Genomic DNA, 16,162 nt, shown 5'->3' on the forward strand with positions numbered 1-16,162 from the left:
GAACATAATTGTTTGTAGGTAGCGGCGGATGCTGTATTTTAACAGTCCTGTCTGTTATCATGAGCATTTCAAGAGGGGGGCGGGTGCAGCTGAATGATGCAGTGCTGTGTTCATCCTGTCACAGCAGGGGATCAATTACCAACCAGATTTCAGCACCCCATTCCAAATCTACTGCCAGATTTTATGCACTACAAAATAAGAGCACTATTTGGGTTTCAGTCTGCTGTCAGATTGATTATAGGGACTTAAAGTGTGGCTGTGACACTCAATATTGAGTTTATATATAGGCTAGTGAACCTATCCTTTATGGTATTTTTTTAAATCTTCTATTGTGTCACTAAAATATTCCTATAGGGAATTGTAGTTTACTGATAATTTGTGCAGTATGTTTTTATTACTGTAGTTCTTCGGGGTATTTGATCTTGTAAAGCCACGTGAGAAAGAATGGCTCATAAGAGATCTAGGCAGTAGATCCTTGCTGCTTGTTGACTTTACCGCTTATAGTTTCGGTAGGCCTTTCCAGCCCTTGAGGCAAACTGCCACACCACGCCAAAACCCTGATGGAGCGCTGGGGTCGGGTGCGCGCGCTCGCTCCCCGGGTGCGATTTCCACCTTAAATCCCTCTTGTGGTGAAACTTTTCATTCGATCTCCGGCGGTCTACCTTAAGCGCACACGCAAACGCAGGCAGGCGTACAGCAAGGTTTCCGCTTCTCAGCCGGGCTCGGACCGCAGCTCACGAAAAACACCGTCTGTACAAGGTTGACGCACTAAGGTAAAAAAAAAAAAAAAAAAAAAAAAAAAAGCTAACGAACCGACCGAGCAAAAACATGTCTGAATCCAAGTACCGCGAATGGATTTTGGACACTATCGACTCGCTGCGGTCGCGGAAAGCCCGGCCGGACTTGGAGAGGATTTGCCGAATGGTCCGGAGACGACACGGGTCCGAGCCCGACCGAACCTGCGCAGAACTGGAGAAACTGATCCAGGAGCAAACCGTGCTGAAAGTTAATTACAAGGGCTCCATTTCGTACCGAAACGCCGCCAAGGTTCAGAGGAGAAGCAGGAAAAAAGACGATGTAGCGACGACTGCGAGAAGGAGCGCGGTGGAAGAAGCCAGTCATTCTGACTTGAGCAACGGGGACAGCGCACTCGGTCCCGTTGACCAAGACGAGGAGACGGAGGATTTGGAGGTAACGTTAGCGCGAGGAAGCTGATGTTTTACCATCGCACATGTTTATCACGTTATACAAAACTAACAGTTGGGAAACACGGGCTACGGGGCTGTGTGCGGTTTGCAAAAAAACCCCAACGTTTTTGTCTCTACACGGGGAGTGGTGAGGGGAGTGATTGCAAGTGCACCCAAAACTGCCGCAGACGGGGAGCGGCGGTTGGACCTCGCTCGAGCGCTGCCGAGGTGGAGGAAAAACCACCAACGGAAGGTGCGCGTGCAGTGTGTGGACTGTTTTACGGGGTGCCGTTTGAAAACCACTTTAAACGGACGGCGGTTATGAACAAGCGATGCACGGGAAAAGTTGCACCGTCCTGTCTGTCCGCAACAACCCTGAGCCTCCATTATCAGCAGCCCGAAAGCGCTTTTCAAGCCCCAAACTCGGCGTTGAAGGGAGGGGAGGGGAGCGGAGGGGAGGACGGGGAGGACGGGGAGCTCCGTCAAGTCAGCAAGACAGAGGGGGGGTGAAACAGGAAGTAAAGCGATTCTGCTTGTAAAATACGAACGTTAAATGCAATTGGAACACGCGCTCGCCATAGAGGCTTTTGTTTTGAAAGTAGTGACCGGAAATCATATGTTTTATTCTGGCCGACTTGACACTGGTGGGAGTGGGTGAAGGAAAAAAAAAAAGTCTCCCAAACAGTACCGCGGATGTGCGAGACCGATGGGGGGACGGTGGGACGTTGTTGGGCTGGGGGTGTTTCTGGGGGAAACGAGGGCGATCGTCCCGATCAAAAACATACCTAACGTTAAAAGAGGCTTTACCACACACTATTTCTGCCTGCCCGGGCGAGATTTCACCCCCTTCCGTCTACTTTCTGATATGCTCATCATCATTTTTTCTCTGTATAACCGCAAGCAAATCGCTACTTAACAGTGCCAAAGTACTTATAATGAATGTATCTGTAGTTCGTTTATGCAAACTACGTCTGTTTTTCGTGTGATGGACTATTACCGACGCAGTGCATAAAACATTCCGAGTCGAACCCCTAGGTCCATTATCGGACACACTGCCAAGCCCCGGGTCGCGGCTAATGTTTAGTGTTTGCTGTTGTTTTGGCCTTTCCCGGCCCGTACAGCAATGGCATCACTTCTCAGGTTTTCCTCAGATATTTGTTGATAATATGGGGGTATGGGCTACAGCACTGCGCACGGATACAAGGCTTAAGAGCCGGGACAACACAAGTAACCACGACCGCAAACTGTCCAGCGCTAGCTTACGCGGATGCGCCTGTCCGATTTGGATGAAGCGGGGATCAAATTGACTTTGTTCTCCGAAACGTGTGTGTATCGTTACCAAAATGAGCATGTGCATGACCAAACCAGTTTGAACACTTTGGACTGAGTGTTTGTGGGCGGCCGTCGTTCACATTTTATGAGAAAAGGGGAAAGAAGCAGCGTGAGACAAGGACGTGTCCGATAATGAACTCATTCGCAGTAGTCTTTTTGTTCCGTCGCTGGGAAAACGTTGACCCGGTGCAAAGTCAAAGTAGGTTGGCCATCGAGGCAGCCGGCTCGCTCGGATAGGAATTCGCTACATTGATCTGCGTGCCGCGGCTCGGCCCGGGGAAGCGCTCCGTTAAAGGCCAGAGGGACAATGGCGCGAGCTCTTTACCGCGGCTCCTCAACTCCATGCGCACTTTGGGAGGAAATTTGAGAAAAACAAAAAAAAAACGCCTCCCCTCGGCCCTTTATATGCTCCTGTGTTAGAATTAACATTCAAGAAGGCCTCTAGACAGGGACGCACCGAGCACATCGGTAGTTTTTTATGAGCCGATATGAGAATTATGGCTGTAGAATTCACGGGGGCATGAATACCGCGGATCTTTCTGTAGCTGTATCTCAATGAAAGTTATGTGATATGTAGTCCGATGGCGAAATGCCATAGCCTACAAGCGGCTCTTTTTCAGAGGAGCGGGGCGGGCTTAGTTGCGCTCTTGCACTCGGCTGGGTCTTGGACACGCAGTCGCACACAAGCTCGTTTTTTACTCGGGGAACCATCGACAAAACCCCCCAGCGAATGCATTGAGTGTTTGTCTTAAAACTAGTTACATGCAAGCAGATCGCATTTGATTTCAGTGTTTCATTGTGTGGAAACTCGATTGTGGTCGACGGTTTCACAGATTGTCTGTGGAGTGAACGCCGTGTGTACCGCGGAGAGGGACGAGACATTCAAAGGCAATTATTTACCACCACAGCGGTCAAATTGCGACATCTGTATGAGCGTGTTTCATGTGACACACTCAGCCTGCAATTAGTACATGACAGCAATCCCCTGCAACCTTGCTAGGCTTAGGGGTTTTGCGGTCGAAATAAAGCTTTTATTATCCAAGTTGCATGCAGTCAGAAATGCATCTATCCGATCTGTTTCTCAGTGCAGGCGTGAAGAAATTGTAGTGTATAAGCATTCGTTATTAATAATTTGCGTTGTTGTCATATAATGAACTTGATTTTCCGATGGTGGACTCGCTCCCACAGAATTAAATGCGTTTCTTCTTTTCCCCTCCCCCTGGCTTGTTGTCACCCATGTGTTGATCCAAACATAGATTAGGGCGCTGCTTAGTTCTACACCCACTTAATAGCCTAGTTCTGATTGTTTTTTATATATATATATGTGTATGGGATTACGATCACGTAATCAGTGATGGAGAGGCTCCTATCAAATCTAATGGTTAGAAATCTTGTGTTGCTCCTGTTTTGCAGGCAGATGGCTCTATGGCTATGGACACGGACAGTAATGCAGAGGAAGAGGGGGCAGATGAGAGCCGGGATGGGCAGGACGGGCCCTCTCCTGGCCGCACATATGAGGATGCTGCTGTGCAGTGTGCTCCGGACCGAGCCGTCTCTGCCCCCTGCTCTCCCTCTGGCTCTCGGCCCGGCCCCGGCCCAGGTCTGGACTGCGTCCCTGCCCAGAAGGCTAGTGAGAGGCCCAGCTCCTTGCCCCCCTCCAGCCCCAGGGCCCTAATACACAATGACTGGGCTTATGATGCTGCTGTCTGCCCAGCAGAGCGCCAGCACCCAGGAATGCAGAGAGACAAAGGTATTCACACTGGCCAGACACTGTCTATTATGCACACCCGACATATAGGCAAATGGAGCACTCTAATGTCGTTTCAAGTGTAAGTTTTGTGCTTAGCTTTTGCACTGGGTAGTATATGAAATAGGGATGGGAGCTATGAGCCAACTAGATGATTAATTGCTGGGTGATATACCGGTCGACAGTAGAAATACTTTGCTTCATGTGAGCTGGAGGAGAAAAGTACTAAGTTTCCATGGCTCCTCAGTGCACATATACATTTGCAGTTTACATATATTACACCTTCTGCAGTTAAAAATTCACTCATTCACCAGTTTGTTTGTACCAGTGATGCATACAATGTATTACACATACTTCAGCACCCTCACTTCACCTTGCATCTGTTTTTGATGGCTTTCGATTTTTAGACTAATCATTTCGATAACTTTAGATGAATTAGCACTAGAATTAGTCAAGACTCTCACTCCTAATATGAGTGATTAGGTTTTAAGTGAAGTGTAACGGTATGGGTTATGTTGGTGTGTGATACAGTTGGTTCACTCTGTATTAGCAGCGGCCATGAAGCCAGCAGTGCCATCTGTAACTGGCAGCCCATGTGCTGTGAAGACCAGTGTGAAGAAAGAAGATGGAGGGAGGACAGAGGATAGTGGCCTTTCTTCTGACCAGTTGGTCCCAGACTATGGAGCAAGACTGGTAATTGCCCGATGTTCTTCCTGTGACAGACAACACCACATGTCACTCTCTCTCTGGCTTCTTTTTTACCCTTCATCACTCGACTCCCTACCAGACATTTTCATGTATCTTTTCTTTCATTCCCTCTGTCTGGCCAGCAGGATGAGACCAGGAAGATTTCTGATGGAAGACCACAGACACTGTCTCTGCCATCTGACAACTGTGAGTTACAGCTCCTCCTCGCCTCTTTCAGCCTTTTTGCGTTTTTATTTTTAAAAGCTGCTGTGTAAATGTCATAATGTAGGCCTTATTGTATTCTAGCCTGAACAGATTTATTATTGGACTGCTCTCTCATATTGGGAATGGCTTCTAATAAAACACACAAATGTTAAGGGCATTAACAGGCGACAACTTATGTTTCAGAGGCCCTTTTAGCTGTTACTTGAACTTTAACTAGTGGATGCCTTGAAGGCTGCTCAGATTTTTCGAATGCTTTACAAGCTTGTTCTGCTACCTTCCACACAGGTTGCTCATTACAGTGACAGCGTTTGGGCTGAAAGCTGCAGCTCATAACATTCTTAACATGTCTGATGAAGAGCATGATGGCTGGAAAAGTCACCATGTTGTGGTAATACATTCTGCACAAGAGAGCATTGCAGTGTGCAGACTCTTAAGTAATTGCAGGTCTGTGTTATTTGCCCGGCACCTGCACTTTAGTCGGGATGTGCGTGCCTTTTTTCTACTTTGACTCATAACATTCTGCCCTTGCACAATAAGACTCTTAGTTGAGGTGGGAATCTTCAGGGTTCTTCTGATTGGATTCAATTTTGATCCCTAGGTCTACAATTTACAATGCATCACGATTTTCAGTTCAGTAAAGTGTGATTTTTATGTTTACACTAGATGGCCGCATAATACACATAGACCCACAAAACCATAAAGCTTTTGACTGAACAATTTCAAGAAGTAAATAGGCCTAAAATAGGTTGTTGCTGTGGCAACAGAAAGCAACGATGCACTTCACCCTTCCTGGCAGCGGTGACGCAGTGGACTGAGGCCTTCTAAAAGTTTACTTTTTTTTTTTTAAATAAGTGCTGCTTGGTGGATCCCATGTATGACAAATTTTCTGTTGGCTGTCAACGATTCAGAATATATTCTATTTGTTTACCGGTAAGCAAGGCAACGTAACATTTCCAGATTTTTGTATGGACTTTGACAAAGGTTCTCTCCCATACAAGGGATGGGAGTATTCCTAAAATACTTAACCTTCATGTGGCAGAGCTTGCATATTGTGTGACTCTTATCAAGTTTCTTCTTTCCTTGAAGCTCATGAAAATCCAAAATGTGTTGACACATTTGCTTTTAATGCAGGAGTAGCCAATTGTAGATTGTTATTCTTATGTCATGTGCTATCGAGATAGATCGAACCAAGCAGCTAACACAGAATGACGGATGTAAACAACACTGTACTGTACTGTACCTGTGCTGGGCCTGGATATGGTTTGGCACAGTTTGGCACAGGATCGGTACCCTTTGGTTTTCCATTACAATTTTGAACATATGGGACCCTGTCCAGAATGCATATGTGTAACTATAGCATCAGCAGAACCATAGAAACCAGTGTCAACATCCACAGTAGACATGGCGGACCCACTGGAGTCTTTCTTCGTATTTTGCCTGGGATTATGTCTTTCTTTTGAAATAATAGTGCATGAGAACACACCGGCCACACAAGCTATAGCAGCAACAGTTAGCGAACATAATATTGGAGGAATTAAGATTGTTCTACACTTTCTCCCATAATGTGATTATCGCTTTTCCCATTTCTTTTCCCATTGTTTCAGTGTTTAGTTGTTGTTTTCCATTGTTTGTTTATGTTTTGTCTCCTTCTCTTCTCTTCTCTTCTCTTCTCTTCTCTTCTCTTCTTTGTTGTTTAGTTTGTTTACACCAGCTGGGTATTTAAAAATGGCAGGTGTAACAGACCGTTGACCCTGTGCGTTGCTCAAGCATCACTTGCATGATGATGACAATCCTGCCAGCATCCTTTGAAAGCAGGCCGGTATCAGATGCGTAAGGATGCTGTATGAGCACCCTAACCGTACTGAACTGTGAACAAAATCTAATCGAAAAACATACTGTACCGTGACAGTACAGTCACAGTACGGCACACTAGTGCAGTGGAAAAAACATATCAGACTTCCATTCCAGCACAATTCTGTTCTGTATTCCATATAATGTTGAAGGGGATAAAGTTGCACATTTAAAACCACAGAAAAAAGGATTATGTTTTAAGTAAGAAGATGGTTTTTTTGGGGGGGGGGGCACACTGATGCAGAATTGCAAAAGGTAGAATCACAGTTCTCACACGAACCTTCCCCCTCCCATCCTTAGTTGTTTGCGCTGAGTCATATGAACTGAGCTCCTGTTCAGTTGTCCATTTAATGTATAATACCTGAGGTGGTGTGCTTCAATTTATATGGATGACGCAGGGCCACAAGGCAGACACAGCCATGAGTAGCATCATTGTGCTTTGATGCGAGAAGAGATACTATGCGTGATTGATCATGTGATGTGGAAAGTAACTTTATATCAAATTTACAAGAATGTATTAATACTGCTGTTATTGCACTGTTTTGTTGTCGCCCTGTGGATAAGGCAGGCAAATACTGATGTCTTTCCCTTACTTAATGTCTCAACTTTGTACATTAAAAGAAACCAATTACATTAATTTAGAATGGTGTTCAAAAAAGTTTCTAGTTTTACTGTACATTAAACAAATTTAATGGACACCGTGCAGCCAATAATCAAGCATTCTCACAGGGCAAGTTATGAGGTCCATTAAATCGCTGCTTCCCTAAATCTGCAGGTCATTTATAATCATTCGTTAAGTAGCTGTAGCTGATGAAGTAGCTGATGAAGACTGAGATTTACGGTCCGTTTGAGTACTGTTGACAAAATGTACTTGTAAGTCTGTTAAGTGACAAAATGTAAAATGTAATGTAATGTTAACTTCCATCTTGGTCACAGGTTCTACATTCAAGAAGAAGATAGATATTGCCTCCTTCACGACAGCCGAAGAGAGTCTCCTGAACGGCGGTAAAAGCGATGAAGTGTGAGTATCGTGTTGTTAAAAAGAAATCATTGATTTTCATCATTTTCCTAGGTTCACACACTCCCCTCCCTCTCCACAATGGTTTGATACACCTATCTCTCCTGCATTAACAGAAACCTCTCAGCCTCTCTTCTTCATCCGCTCTTGTAAATAGTTTCGCTACATATTTCTAAGGCACACAGACAGTTTTGAACAATCACAGTCGCACCTGGACAAGAAGTTGCCTAAAAAAGCTTGAAGAGATCAACAACAAAGGGAGACATAACTTGCTGAAGAAAACTTATTCTCTGACCATAGTTTCTGACTCTTTTTTTTATGTGTTCATCCTCCAGCTCTGTGAAGAAGGAGAAGATGAGCCAGAACTTGTTGCAGTGGAGTGTGGCAGACGTGGCCAGTTACTTCTCTGCTGCAGGCTTCCCGGAGCAGGCTGTGGCGTTTCGAACGCAGGTCAGTGCACTACCACAAGCTGCCACAGAGGGCGCTATCTACACACTGAAAACCAAGCTCATGTCCCGATCACCCACTGCTGTCTGAAAGAGAGGCAGTTAAAATGTACCTGTTGCACGGTACAAAAAAATCCTATATCAATTTATTACTGAACATAAACAGTTTATTACCTGGCACACTAATCCATTGACATTCTTTTCCTGCCCCCTAACAGGAAATTGACGGGAAGTCCCTTCTCCTAATGCAGCGCAGTGACGTGTTGACCGGTTTGTCTATCCGACTCGGCCCCGCCCTCAAAATCTACGAGCGCCATGTGAAGGTGCTGCAGAGGACCCACTTCTTGGAAGACGAAGACCTCTGAGGCGGCGACTCCCCACTGGCACTCACATGAAAAAGCAGACGCTGCTGCACCGACCCAACGTGCACGCAGCGCCCTCTCGGATCAGCACCCTGCCAACCATCTCCACACATAACGAAGGAGGTGTGTCGGGGGGGGGGGGGGGGGGAGGCCACAGCGGAAATCACTTTGGCTGTGAGAATGACCAATGACTAAAAGACAGTCATCCTACCTCTCATTGTGGTCTTTGAGGAATGGTTTTCATTTCACCCATTTGGCCGTACGATTGCATTGACAAGGGAATAGACTTCTATGTTCGGGGTTTGTTTTAAAGTGGAGGAGGGTTGACATTCCTGCAAGGGGAAAGGGAGGATTGGTGCAGCCAGTGAAGGGGACTCAGCCTTGCACCAAGTGGACCACCTACGGACTAATGGACCCACAGAGATGACTGCATAGCGCTGTGGCTGCAACGCCATCGCAGTCGTTGGCCCGCAACAAAAGTTGCCGGGCTCGCTATGGCTCTGAGAGTTAAATTTCTCCCTGTATACGGTACTGGCACCTTCTCTTTGTGCAGAAACAGTGTTTCTAAAGTCATACAGGTAAACAAAGAGCGCGTCTGTTTTCCTTCTTGTACGATAAGGTGAATTGAATCTCATCAAAAACGTGTTGGGTAAGTCAGTCCATCTCATGCATCAGAAGTCAACAGAGCCTGATTCCTGACTTTCTCATCATGCCACCAATAGCTGCTGATGTTGAATTGTATCATCGATGTCTTTGAGACATTGAGATATAACCAATATGATATACTACTACCTGCTGGCAAGGCAATATATTACAATGTTGTTTTTGTTCTTTTTTTTCCTTATTTAGTAATGACTGAGTTCCAACTTAATATGTTTGCATTTTGAGGCACAATTGCAGATGGATGTGACCAGAAAATATGCAGCCTAATGGAATCCACCTGCATACATAAGCAAAATAAAGTAATAACCTGGGGAAATTGTTATTGTATTACTGAATATATTGTTTTAAACTCAATACAGCAGCTCAGTGCCCTTTTCCAGAGCCGACATCTTGATCAAATGCAATAGTTTGTGTTGTCATCCATCAATAAATTGTCCAGTGTCTGTTTGTGTTTGTGTTGTGATCTAAGCCAGCCATTCTAAGTGTAACATTCCATATAATGTACTCTACATCTCCAATGTATCTCTTTTCACAATTTTGTTATGTTGACACTGCTACCAGAGTCACAAATAAAGCTCTTGTCTCTCTTTTCAGTCACTTGTTCTGTGATATTTATTACCCTCGCATCTATAGTTAGCCTGAAAACAATAAATATTTCAATGGGTCAGCGTCTGAAACCAAACCATCACCTTGTGAGGGTGCGACAACTAGTGATGGCTGCCTTCTGTCTCAATCAAATATTGTGAACAAACAGCCACTACAGATACAAGTTTATCTACACAGTTGCAGGAGTATTTTTTTTCCAATAAAACCCCAGTTCCTCATGTAATCTCACAGATATCTGTTGATGTAGCATTCTGAGAAATGCAATGAAATTCAATGAAAGGGGAATAGTAGTGAATAAACTTTTGAATGTGTTGCATGTTTCAAATGTGTTATTCCTATGCCAGAGATGAGCTTGATCTGGGATAGCCAGCATTCAGTTCTGTCTCCCGTAGACAGAAACAAGAGAAAAGACTGTCTCACTCAGGATGGAAAACATGACTATGAGAGTTGACAGGATAATTTTATTGGAATCAGTGTACGTTTTCTAATTCAGAACTAATAGCATTACCTCAGTATAAAGGACACTTGGATGTAAAAGCTCAGACAAACACTGCATGAGGCCACAAAGTCAGTATCCCATTGATTGTCAGCTCCAGGCTGTACACTGGTTTGACATTGCAGATTAGTGTCTTGGTTCTCTGGTTCCCAGCTTTGTGAGGAGGTTGTTTATGTTCACTGATTGGGCTGCCTGAAGCTATGGAAATAACATGTGAATTCTTAAACTTGAATGGCATTCTCCATCAAAAAGTTCACAAGTCACCAAGGTAGCAAAATACATTTTCTTCATCCTCTTGCTCTTCAACATCACGGCACTTATCATTAAATTAAGACTTTGCTGCATTTAACTCTAAAGGGTTAGCCTAGCTCTAACAGTCCAACGATCAGAGTAACTGTTGTTGAGATGGCAATCCTTGTTGATCCTTGTTATGGAGTGACAAATAAATATGTGTCACATGGAGTCCTCATGACCCCCATCCGTGTGCACTGTAACTCCAGGACACACGCTCGGACATCCAGGCTGAAGGAGGGCCCCTTACTCAGTTGATCAGTGAGGAGGGGGATGGTGTGTGTCGTAACTGGTCTCGTCTCCTCCCGGGTCTACAAGATGAAGGGCAGTATGGAGGAGCGCAGGGTGGGGTAGTCTCTGAACTCCTTCAGGTAGCTGCGGTGCTTGCCTTTGGCCCATATAGTCATCTGGATGAAGGCCACGATGGTGAAGAAAGCCACGGGCACACACTGGGTCATCACTGTGAAGCCGATCCAGGAGCCCACCTGTGGACAACAAGTTTACACACACACACACACACACACACACACACACACACACAGTAATTTGTGGCATTCAACATGTACTGTAGAACATAACCAGTAGATGGCAGCAATACTGTATCTTAAACTGCAAGGAGAAAGTTATGGCTACTGGGTTGCACACTGTGATAAGAGTCAGTGTTGAATATTTTTGTCTTTCATGCATACTGGTCACTGCAGTGGAACGTTCTATCAGCTTTTTGAAACTTCTATCAAAGTTTTATTTTTACTCACTGCAAAACACAAATGGTAACCAAACTGCAAAGGGACAGAGTCTCCAGAATGATATGTATATTCTCATATCTGGCTGATTGTGAAAACTATGACATTCCAAATTCAGATGACGGAAGTGATAGAAAAACTTCTTAAGCTACATCTAATATTTCAGTGTGCGTTTATTCTGAGAGACTTCAGCAATAAGGGAAACTTTTGTGCATCATCTATGAATTGTTTTATAGGAATACAAAGTATTATGCTCTTTTGCATCACTGTATTATTAGTGTATTAGTATTATCAGTGTATTAATGTATCTGCTCACCTCATATGTATAATTTGGACAAGAGACCAAGGCAAAAATCCATGTGAATGGATTCTTTGTTGGATAAGGAATCTTCTTGATTTTTGAGCCTGAGATGATGGATAAACAGAAATGAAACATTGTATTTCCTTGAATTGTCAGCTTTTTTTTTCATAATGACCCCGCAATAAGACAAATGAAACATTGAGTGCATTGTGACACAAAGCTCACCTGGAGGTTTGAGGTTGCGAAGTGCAACATGGATGGAAAAATTCCCTAGTTGACAGAACTGTGGGGACATAGATATTCAAAGATCACTGTCAACATAAATCTCTGCTCACAGATCTATGGAAATTGCTCTCCTTCACTGAGAAGTACACAAATTCAACCCACCCCCAACTTACCAAGAAAACGTAAAGTGCTGCTTTCACCTGCTGCTGCCCATAATCTGTCACAATAAAAAGGATTAAGTTGACTTTGAACGTCGGCTTAGACTGATGAGTTGAACTGAGCATTGCATTGGTCAGCACTTACAGGGTGGGGTGTAGAGAGGGTGGTTAATGTAGTAAGCCATCCAGGCTGCAAAGCACCAGTAATAGCCGCAGTTCTGGAATAGAAGTTGGGACTATATTAAGTCAAACTGTCCATATATAGAGTTCCACACAGATTTGGTTACGTGTTCTGAGAATGAGAACACATTATTTTATCACTGCACCATATAATACATCACACTCAAAGGCCAAAGTATGCAAAGTATTCACCTTAAATATGTTTCTGAGAGGCATGGTCCCATGGGAGATACGGTGGACAAACAGCGTCTCCAGGATCCTCTTGACGTAGTGGAAGGAGTGGCACATGCAGGCCAGGCTGCAGCAGGAGACACATAATATTGCAACACGGCCCGTCATACTTACATATTTAGCTTTGATTAATACATTGCCCCGCGGCAGTCCATTACACTTGGCTCTGACTCAGTGTCAACATAGCAATATGCCTCACAACTGTTTGCTGCATTTATAGGGCATCTGTGCAAAGCCTGGGATTGTGTGCAACTACGCCGCAACAACATCACAACAGATGCCTGAAAACATATGTTAGCTGACACTCACTGTACCACCCAGTGTTTGCTGCTGGTGAAGTCATATTTTGGAGCGTAGATGAATGGCAGGCGGAAGTAGAACATTAAGTAGATGAGCAGTGGACCAGCACACTCGGTCAGGAACACCTGAAAGTGACCAAAGGAAGAGCGAGCAATTCAATTCAGTTCCACTCAACTTGCAGGCAGACGCATAGGAACAAGCATAAAAATATATTCATATAAATACACAAAAGTACATAAAAAAACAGCACAATAGATATGAGTCATAAATTAAGAGCATCTTCATCCATCCATGGAACAGCATTAAAATAAACAGCACTAACAATGGACTCCTCCGATATTAAATACATTAACCACAGTGGCACGGGAAATAAAAGAGTTCCTGGCCATGTTAGACTTGCCCTTTGGCGGTCTAAACCTTCTGCCAGAGGGAAGAAACTCAAATCGCCCTTAAAAGGGATGAAGGAAACACTCCAGTTTGGTTCTGGCTTTCCTGACTTAAAGCAAAGTCAGTCCATATACTTCTCCTTATCTCTGCCAAAAGCCATTCAGCATTCAACAAGTGCCAGGAGAGCAAATGAGAGAGCATGTAATACCGGCTTGCCACAAATTATATGATCAAGCGGGGCGGCACAGCTGTCAGTGGGCCTGTGATGAAATGGATCTCTGAATCAGCACCTCTGCTGAGTCCTGGCTCAGCATGGCTACTGTTGATCTCTGCTATGCCGCTCGGCCCACAGCGGTATCAGTCTACAGCCTGGCGGGGCTCTGGGGCTCGCATTAGGGTGGGTAAGGACAGAGAATTGAGAGGCTGGGTGGGCGAGAGCGCTGCCAGTGAAAGGCGGGCGAGAGGTCAGAGGGATAAACACCTGTGGGAGAAATGGGGCCCTGAGATTATGTGTCCTAGGACAGAGGGACAGGGGCTGCAGGAGGCGAGAGGGAAACGAATGTGTGCCTCTATCTGTCACTGGGGGAGGTATTTATATGCAAGACCACCAGTGATTAAGTGGGTGAGGGAGTGTGCCTGTTATTTAAAATGCCAGAATCTTAATACTGTGTTGTGTGTGTCTCTGTGCATGCGTATGCGTGTATAGACAAGCTTGTTCACCAAGTAATACTACTCACAAGCTGCCAGACCTGCTCTCTACTCACACTCCTGTATGCGTGTGTGTGTGTGTGTGTGTGTGTGTGTGTGTGTGTGTGTGTGTGCCTGTGTCTGCTCAGGTGTACTCACAGTTCCCCATGTGACCTGGGCCCCCAGGTCACTGAAGTAGAAGCTGGCTGTGGTTCCCACAGGAAGCATCTGGAGAACTTCCTCGTCCCTAAGACACTTGGCCTCTAGGGAACATGACAATGTGCGGCCATCAGCCAAGATAACAACAGACACTGTCCACTCCCTTGCTGCAGATTTCATCACAACTGCTTTCATTCAACTGAGTCACGTAAATACAGAATATATTGTGAAAAGATTATACTGACAGACTTACTCGGATCCAAACGCAAGGACTGTCTGGCTGGATACCACTTTGGATCTGACAAAATAGAAAGGGGCTTTACTGTTGGCATGCTGTAGAGATTATTATTATGATGATTGTTTTGGGTTTTTTTAAGTAAAACAAACCAAAGAGAAAAGTGCTGTTTTGTCTAAATGTCAGGTGCAAATACTACTCACTTGATTTGTGAAACAAAGCCTTAATATCCAAAATAGTGGCAGTTGGCTCCACCTGCATCCACAGACAAATACAGTAATAAGATCTACTCAAGATAGTGTCATCATCAGCAACATTTGTAATGGGTTGCATGAGTGTGGAGAGACTGCCATATTGACATTTTACACTGAGCAATAAAAGACACTAAAATAGAAGTCATCGGCATCGCTTTTCACCATAGCAATTTCCATTTCTTTAGGAATTTGTTAGACTTGCATATTTCCATTTTGAGCTGTGATCCCTGATGTTTTTCACTCAACTCTGCACATTCACACGAGCCACTAAACACGTGTGCCGGCCCGCCTATTGGCCCAGAGTAATACAGGCATGTACTGTAGCCGGAGCAGAGCATTCCTGTCAGATGAAGGGGGAATTTTCACCTCCTAACAGCAACCTGACCTCAGCGCAAACCCAGCTGATAATGGCCGCTCTTGACCGTGCCTTCTGTAAAGTAGATGATTAACTGTAAAATTACCCGTCTGCTCAAAGTGATGACTGGAGCTAAAACAAATATGTTTCCTCTGACTTCATTGCACAGTATAATCACTGACGGTGCTTGGGCTATTTTTAGAGCAGATTTAAGATTTTTAAATCCTAAAACTTTACAAGGAACGCACTGAGAGGTAATAAACTGCAGCAATTGAGCACATGAGCTGTAGTCATGCTAACTACATGTCACTGTGCACTCATTGTGTCTGTTACTATATTACTCAAGTATCTGGAATCAGACCGCATCAGCAGTTATGGTGCACATTATCTCTCTCTTATGAAATCATTATGTTCAGAATAAAGTGTGATTGCATTTAGAAACCCTCATCCTCCCTGACACTCACCTTGTCCAGCAGCAGGAGTTTCTCCTTAGTCTTTGAGTCCAAGATCTCCACCTCAAAGTAAACTATCCTTTTGGCCTTTTTGGGAGGTTTGGGTCTTGGCCTAGGTGCAGACTTCTTCTCGGCTTCAGCACCATTTGCAGTCTTCGCCTCTAATGCCAGTGCATCCATAACCCTGTTTGATCCCGAACCTCAACGGCCTGCCAGAAGGTCAGAAAAGCTACGATGTGCCCGGACACCCTGGTTATCTCCTGTCCTCCACTGGTATGAGCAGCAGCTCCCCAACTCACCCTCAACACAACTCTGTCAGCCCAGCCCTGCTACGTCCTCCTTGACTTCTTCCCCCCACACAATCTGGACTCTGCAAATAGCCTTTCACTTCCAGATGAAGAATGGGAAAAATCTGTGAGACCGTAAACACTTCTTGCCAGATAGAGTGTGTGAGAGAGAGCAGAAGCTAAGAAAGTGCCTGTCTTCAGATGGTCCAAGAGTTAGAATAAGATGTCAGCCGGCGCTTCACCTGAGTATCTGCCTCCCCACGATCAGGACCCCCCCTGTATGCAACAAAACCCGCC

The 16,162-nt window shown here is 44.8% G+C and overlaps 2 protein-coding genes across 3 annotated transcripts; one reads left to right on the forward strand and one right to left on the reverse strand.

Moving 5' to 3' along the window:
• Positions 1 to 818: 818 nt before the first annotated feature.
• Positions 819 to 8,969, forward strand: samd1a (sterile alpha motif domain containing 1a). Of its 2 annotated transcripts, none has more exons than XM_071529808.1 (7): positions 819 to 1,191; positions 3,933 to 4,269; positions 4,817 to 4,959; positions 5,097 to 5,160; positions 7,966 to 8,050; positions 8,383 to 8,497; positions 8,712 to 8,969. In XM_071529808.1, the coding sequence occupies exons 1-7, from the start codon at positions 829 to 831 to the stop codon at positions 8,856 to 8,858; spliced, it is 1,254 nt and encodes a 417-aa protein (XP_071385909.1). In that variant the 5' UTR covers positions 819 to 828; the 3' UTR covers positions 8,859 to 8,969. The 2 variants fall into 2 exon arrangements, with proteins under 2 accessions (XP_071385909.1, XP_071385910.1); XM_071529809.1 differs by having other exon boundaries at positions 5,100 to 5,160.
• Positions 8,970 to 10,756: 1,787 nt separating this feature from the next.
• tecra (trans-2,3-enoyl-CoA reductase a) lies at positions 10,757 to 15,758 on the reverse strand. The gene is made up of 11 exons (XM_071529795.1): positions 15,591 to 15,758; positions 14,721 to 14,772; positions 14,536 to 14,580; positions 14,283 to 14,386; positions 13,059 to 13,174; positions 12,711 to 12,816; positions 12,484 to 12,556; positions 12,354 to 12,397; positions 12,181 to 12,238; positions 11,971 to 12,059; positions 10,757 to 11,396 (listed from the first exon to the last, which is right to left on the reverse strand). The coding sequence occupies exons 1-11, from the start codon at positions 15,756 to 15,758 to the stop codon at positions 11,223 to 11,225; spliced, it is 1,029 nt and encodes a 342-aa protein (XP_071385896.1). The 3' UTR covers positions 10,757 to 11,222.
• Between the last annotated feature and the right edge of the window lie 404 nt (positions 15,759 to 16,162).

The sequence above is a fragment of the Centroberyx affinis genome, unplaced genomic scaffold, assembly GCF_046629955.1.
Source record: "Centroberyx affinis isolate AG114_WGS23_722 - 3 ecotype Tasmania unplaced genomic scaffold, CSIRO-AGI_Caff_v1 ptg001839l_1, whole genome shotgun sequence".
NCBI lineage: Eukaryota > Metazoa > Chordata > Actinopteri > Beryciformes > Berycidae > Centroberyx > Centroberyx affinis.

Coding starts and splice junctions, on each gene's coding strand:
- samd1a (XM_071529808.1), top strand. CDS start 829: ATGTCTGAATCCAAGTACCGCGAATGGATTTTGGACACTATCGACTCG. Junction 4,270..4,816: donor AGGAATGCAGAGAGACAAAG/GTATTCACACTG, acceptor ACTCTGTATTAG/CAGCGGCCATGAAGCCAGCA. Junction 8,051..8,382: donor GGCGGTAAAAGCGATGAAGT/GTGAGTATCGTG, acceptor TTCATCCTCCAG/CTCTGTGAAGAAGGAGAAGA.
- tecra (XM_071529795.1), bottom strand. CDS start 15,758: ATGGATGCACTGGCATTAGAGGCGAAGACTGCAAATGGTGCTGAAGCC. Junction 14,581..14,720: donor GGCTTTGTTTCACAAATCAA/GTGAGTAGTATT, acceptor CTATTTTGTCAG/ATCCAAAGTGGTATCCAGCC. Junction 12,060..12,180: donor TCGCAACCTCAAACCTCCAG/GTGAGCTTTGTG, acceptor CCATCATCTCAG/GCTCAAAAATCAAGAAGATT.